This window comes from Dendrobates tinctorius, unplaced genomic scaffold (genome assembly GCF_039654945.1).
Source record: "Dendrobates tinctorius isolate UK_male_01 unplaced genomic scaffold, ASM3965494v1 ptg000129l, whole genome shotgun sequence".
Taxonomy (NCBI): domain Eukaryota; kingdom Metazoa; phylum Chordata; class Amphibia; order Anura; family Dendrobatidae; genus Dendrobates; species Dendrobates tinctorius.
The window spans coordinates 44,036,147-44,042,360 of NW_027361797.1; the positions used below are offsets into that span (position 1 = coordinate 44,036,147).

General features: G+C 37.0%; 1 protein-coding gene across 1 annotated transcript; it reads left to right on the top strand.

Moving 5' to 3' along the window:
* The first annotated feature begins 2,264 nt into the window (after positions 1-2,264).
* LOC141047885 (parvalbumin beta-like) lies at positions 2,265-5,351 on the top strand. Its single transcript, XM_073543205.1, has 5 exons — positions 2,265-2,331; positions 2,749-2,816; positions 4,111-4,243; positions 4,579-4,688; positions 5,003-5,351. The coding sequence occupies exons 2-5, from the start codon at positions 2,756-2,758 to the stop codon at positions 5,026-5,028; spliced, it is 330 nt and encodes a 109-aa protein (XP_073399306.1). The 5' UTR covers positions 2,265-2,331; positions 2,749-2,755; the 3' UTR covers positions 5,029-5,351.
* Positions 5,352-6,214: the final 863 nt, after the last annotated feature.

Below are 6,214 nucleotides of genomic sequence, written 5' to 3' on the forward strand. Positions count from 1 at the left end.
AGTCCTGCAGTGCACAGGCACCGGGAGAGGTCCGGCGCATGCTCACTGCAGTTTTCTGCTCTGCCCTCAATAGGGCAGAGCAGTGCGCCTGCACAGGAGCTGCGACGGGAAGCAAAGAAGAGGACGGCATCGTATGAAGATGGGAGGCTCCGGACCGGACCGCTACACCCATCGGACCAAAACCGGACCCGGACCTCCCCTGGGTGAGTATAATCTAACTCGTTTTTCTTATCTTTCAGGTTACATCGGGGGCTTTTCTACAGCATTACAGAATGCTGTAGATAAGTCCCTGATGTCGATGTCGGCAGCTCATATTCGAAAAAAGGGATGACAGATTCCCTTTAAAACCCTCTCAGTAACCCAGTGTACTGGTACAGACCTTACATTCACAAAGCCGACCACATAGGTGACACGTATCTGCCATCAAGGACCTTACCTCCTTTTTTATTAAAATATATATATAACGTTTCAGCACACTCCAGAAACTTAACTTAGAGATCTCACAGAATGTTTGATCGATATTTTTCAACAGTTTACCTCCACATCGGTAACTTCAAGATGCCCCTATCAACCGATCAGACCGCAGCTCTCATAATATTAAACTCCCAAAGACAGAAGCCTGCAGGTAATGTGAAAAAAAAAAATTAAATGTTAAAAACATTAACGGAGTGGCTCAACTTGAATTTTATCCTTTGTGTATTCCCGGGGCTTGGTTTGCACAAGATGCAGTGACATCAGCAGTGTGATGATGTCACTGCATCATGTCTCCTGCTCGGAGCTGCTGACTTTACGGGTTAGAAAAGGTCTCAGCTGCCCAGCACTTCATGGGGTTGTTGTTAGATAAGTATAAGGTTTTTTATGACATGTTTAAAGGTACAGATTTTTTATTGGTGGAGGCCAAAGTGGAGGTAGGCATTAATGCTGAAAAGGGGCATCGGTCCTTATTAGCGGACACATTGTTACAGAGAGGTGGGCATTATTGCTGTGTTAGGGCATACAGGTGGCATTATTGATGTTTTGTTAGGCACAATGGACGCAGATGAAAATCATTGTGTATGACCTCTACTAACAATGTGGGATTTTGGAATTACTACTGCGAAATATAACTGAATGATGAAAAATTATAGTGTTTATTGCATATCTTCCCTGCAGGAAAGAAACCCATGGCTTACTTCAGCGGAGAACCTCAAAGGATAAAATGATATTGGTGAACTTGCACTTGTCACTTGATGATAGGTATAATGCTATACACCATTTGGGGTAGGGGATGGTTGTTGTGTTAGTTATGGGACACCCTTTATATATGTCCCTATTTGCATTTCGAAAAGCCATAACCAATATTACAAATTAATACATTGCAGCAAAACAACCATCTAAATGCTAAGATTAAGAGGGGGCAATGTACATAAAAGGCCACGGAGCAGGGTTGTCCTGGACTCCTGGGTCTTCAGACAGCAAGTTCAATCTTCTGGGGGGATAGTAACTTCACTGCACCAGACTGGATATATCCTGCGACTTGTGAAAGGGAATTACTTAGTCCATGTAACACAAGATTTGTAAGTGGAGGCTGAAGACAGCACATTCATTTGCTTGGCATCTATTCCCCTGTCCCTGTCAGAAACGTATTAACCCCTTCAAGGGGAGGGTGCAAGTTGTCCAGACTGTAAAAACGACCCTTTAAATTTTCGGAATTTTTTTTTTTTAAAAAAAGTCGATACACACGAGCAAAGTGTATATATGCAAACCTCCATCCCCGCCAATGTCACCACTTTTCGTCTTTGAAAGAGAGTACCGTAAAACTTTTTTTCCGATGTTGTTGGGGTAAGAAAAAAACAACAAAATAAAAAAAAAAATTGTGTTTTAATGGGTAAAGTAGGGAATGTACGTGTTTAGGCTTGGACTTGTATTGCGTCGTTGTAGCACAAGACGTTCCATGTTGCCATGTTGCGTTCCGTTCCGTAACCTGTTAAATACCGCGCGTCTTTCCTTGTTGAATAGGAAACTTTACTTAACAAAGTGGGATTTTTTTTCCCCCCGTTTCCTGCTCGAAGAAACATTACCTCCTCCAATAGTTTATATTTAATGCATCTTACCACTTATCTTGTTGCATTTGCTAATATCATATGTATACTCCGGAGATAAAAATAGTGCTAGTTGATTAGTTAGGCAAGTTCACTTGACACCATTCCCTATCTGTGACGCTGGGAACCGAGATCTGTATATGGTATGCAACTTAAAGTATATATAAATGGGGCTTGCCCTGTGCGGACACTCAGCAAGCGCTCCACTGCCAAGCAGATAGCCTCCCTGCCCAGTCCAAAACACTACAAGGTAAGCTCAACGTATGCAGACACATGGGACTTAGCAGATGAAGGATGGGTCTACAGCAGCAGAAGACCGGGACTGAAGACTGAAAGGATCAAGGAATATAGAAAATAATAAAAAAAAAAACCTATAAAAAAAAAGAAAAAAAAACTTAAACTTTTGCAAATTGAAGAGTGAAACAAATTCGATGAAATTCACAAATGTATTATATTATTTAAAAATAATACAATTATACATATAATTTTTTAACTCAAAGGTTTGAAATAATGAATCTCATCCACTCAATCACTCTTCATTCGGTAGAAATCTTAAGTGCCTAGTGATAGTGAAGCAGAATATCCAGACTTTTAAAAACTTCTCAAAAGTTTTGACACATTTTTAATTTTAATTAACTTACCCTATTTTTTATTTTTATACTTACAGAACCACCATGTCTATCACCGACATCCTCTCCGCTAAGGACATTGATGCCGCTCTGGCCAGCGTACAGGGTAAGTCACTGTATCATTTTTTTTTAATAAGGAGCAGTAAAAATTAAAGCAATAATATAAAGTTCCAAAATATTTATTAATGACCTTAAAATAGTGATTTTTTTTTAAAGCGAGTTTGATAAATAATTGAAAGGATATCACTAGATGCAGGGGTGTAAGAATTGGGGGGTTCCTAAGTGGCAGTAACATTTGGGTCCTAAATACAGAGAGGGGCCCAAAGGTTCTTCAGATCCATGTGAAAAAGAAGTCTGTGCTGTGAATGATGTCTGACAGTTTGGAAACCATATTTTATAGTTTGCTTTGGGGCCCAAGAGTTTAAGTTATGGCTCTAGAGAGAAAAAGAGGGATATTAGATCGATAGATAGAAAGATAGATAGATGATAGATAATTGATAAGAGAAAGAAAATAGATACATAGATAATAGATAGATAATAGATAGATAGATAACAGATATTAGATAGATAGATGATAGATCATTGATAAGAGATAACTAGATAAATAATAGATAAGAGAAAGAAAATAGATAGATAGATAATAGATAGATAATAGATAGATAGATAATAGATAGATATATAGATAATAGTTACTAGGCAGAAAAATAATAGATAAGAAAAAGAAAATAGATAGATAGATAGATAAATAGATAATAGATGGCTAGATAGATAGATAATAGATGGATAGATAGATGATAGATATATAGATAATTGATAGATAAAAAGCAGAAAAACAAAAACAGATAGCAAGCAAAATAAAAAAAGGATATATCATAGATAGAAAAAAAGCAAGAAAAATAGTTAAAGACAATCAGATAAAAATAGAGGATAGATAGACAGATGAAAGATAAAGACAGAAAAAAATGAATAAATATAGATATAGATAGAAAAATAGATATGATCAGCTCTATAGTGAGATATCAACTTATAAAACAATAAACCTAATTTGTCCTTGTTTGCTTGAATGCCAAAATTACTGGAGAAATGTGTAAGTGAATTTCCCTGAATGTGCGCGTTATAGAATTCTCAAAGTGGATGTATGAGATTGAAGTAGGAAGTTTGTCTGCTTTTTGCTTTAAACAGCGCCACTCCAGTCCACGGACTATATCGGGTATTGCAACTCAACTCCATTTACATGAAAAGCGATGACCCGCAATACCACACACTGCCCGTAGACAAGAGTGGCGCTGTTTCCAAACCTTCAATCTCGTATAACTTTTCATTTTGATTTTCTTCTTTTCTGTACCCTTGACCGCTTTTAACGGAATTATTTTATTTTCCTTTTACCTTTCTTTGTACAGCTGACAACTCCTTTCAGTACAAAGCTTTCTTCCAGAAGGTCGGTCTCAGCAGCAAGTCCGCCGATCAAGTCAAGAAAGTGTTCGAAATCCTCGACAGGGATTGCAGTGGATTCATTGAGGAAGACGAGCTTTCGTAAGTGGACAGATTTAAAGTGTTTTTTTTTTGTTTTTTTTTCTTAAAATTTTAGAAGTGGATCATTACAATGCACAATAAACACGACTAATTAGCAGTTTATCACTGAGCGCCATCTAACCTGTAACCGGAGTAGGGGGGAGGAATGCTGGCGATCGCCTGTGTCCCGGGCGCCAGAGGAGGCGTCAACAAGCCACTCCGCCTTAGCCAAGGGTATTTAGGTATAGGCCGGGGGCTGTAAACTGAATATTTGCCCAGGTGATGAAAACCTAGTTAGAAGACTGCGACGGCAAAGAAATGTGACCCTCACAAAAATATTTCTTTTTTATTATCAGACTCTTCCTGCAGAACTTCAAGTCCAACGCCAGAGCTCTGAACGACGCCGAGACCAAGGCTTTCCTGAAGGCTGGTGACTCCGATGGTGACGGCAAAATTGGAGTAGATGGTAAGGCTTCCCCCCCCCCCCCCCCCGTATCTGATGATATGTAGAATTTTTTTTTTTCTATCAAATACGGTATTATATAACTTTATGGGAAAAAGTTTGAGTGTTCTAAAAAAAATTTAAAACTCTATTTATTATTTTTATTTGATTTGCTAAATGAGGCAACGTAGAAATAACCTTTATGGAATATGGTATTATAGTTTGAGAAAACTCCAAAAAAAAAAAAATTGCGGAACAAAAAGTTTTTGAAAAATTGTAGAGTAAGCAGGAAAATATGACAAGAAATATTCAACAATTCTATTTCTGTTACATTTCAGAATTCCAGGCACTGGTGAAGGCATAAAGAGCCCAAGACCAAAAAAAGAGAAGAAGACAAGGACTGAACCCCTCAATCTACACCCAACAGGCACCTCATTCATGGCTGGCACTTATTTGTGCATTTTTATACTGTCTCACGGCATTGGTAAAATGCCTGTATGTTAACTCTTTCTGGGACTATTGAAATATCTAACAATGTACAGGTACTCCGCTCATTCGATGTTATGTCTTAAGTGTTTTTGGATGGCGCTTACTGATTTCAACCAATCACAATGTTCAAGTTGTGGCTGGGAGAAGGAAAAATAAAAATCAAAAATATTTAAATAAAAAAACAATATTGGTCTTTTGGTTTACTTGTCTCTTTATGCAGAATTTGGCGATATTTTAAGAATATGTAATAAATATGAAAATAGATAGATAACAGATAGATAATGGATGGATGGATAGACAGATAGATGATAGATAGATAATAGATTAATAGATAGATGATAGATAATAGATAGATAAATAGATTGCTAGATAGATATTTGATAGATCTTTAGATAGATAATAGATAGATAATAGATAGAGAGATAATAGAGAGATAATAGATTGATAAAAGATAGATAATAGACACATAATAGATAGATAGATTAGATAGATAATAGATAAATAAATAGAAGATAGATAGGGCAGCACGGTGGCTCAGTGGTTAGTTCGAATCCCACCAAGGACAACATCTGCAAGGAGTTTGTATGTTCTCCCCGTGTTTGCGTGGGTTTCCTCCGGGTTCTCCAGTTTCCTCCCACATTCCAAAGACATACTGATAGGGAATTTAGATTGTGAGCCCCATCGGGGACAGTGGTGATGATAATGTGTGCAAACTGTAAAGCGCTGCAGAATATGTTAGCGCTATATAAAGATTATTTATTATTATTATTATTAGATAGAATATTCAAACATTTTGTAGCTAATACTCTACAAATATCCAGTAACAACTGATAGGTTATAAAGCCAGGTGGTCTCAGCCTGAGATAGATAGATTAATATAACATATTATTTGGAATCTTGCTTCATATTTCATATATGACAGATAGACACATAGATATTAGATAGATAGATAGATAGATAAAAGATAGATAGATAATAGATAGATGATAGATAGATAATAGATAGATAATAGATAGATAAAAGATAGATAGATAGATGGATAGATAGATGATAGATAGATG

Bases quoted from the DNA above. Each gene is read 5' to 3' on its own strand.
- LOC141047885 (XM_073543205.1), top strand. From the start codon at position 2,756: ATGTCTATCACCGACATCCTCTCCGCTAAGGACATTGATGCCGCTCTG. The intron at 2,817-4,110 runs GTAAGTCACTGT...TTCTTTGTACAG, and splicing joins CGCTCTGGCCAGCGTACAGG to CTGACAACTCCTTTCAGTAC. The intron at 4,244-4,578 runs GTAAGTGGACAG...TTTTATTATCAG, and splicing joins ATTGAGGAAGACGAGCTTTC to ACTCTTCCTGCAGAACTTCA.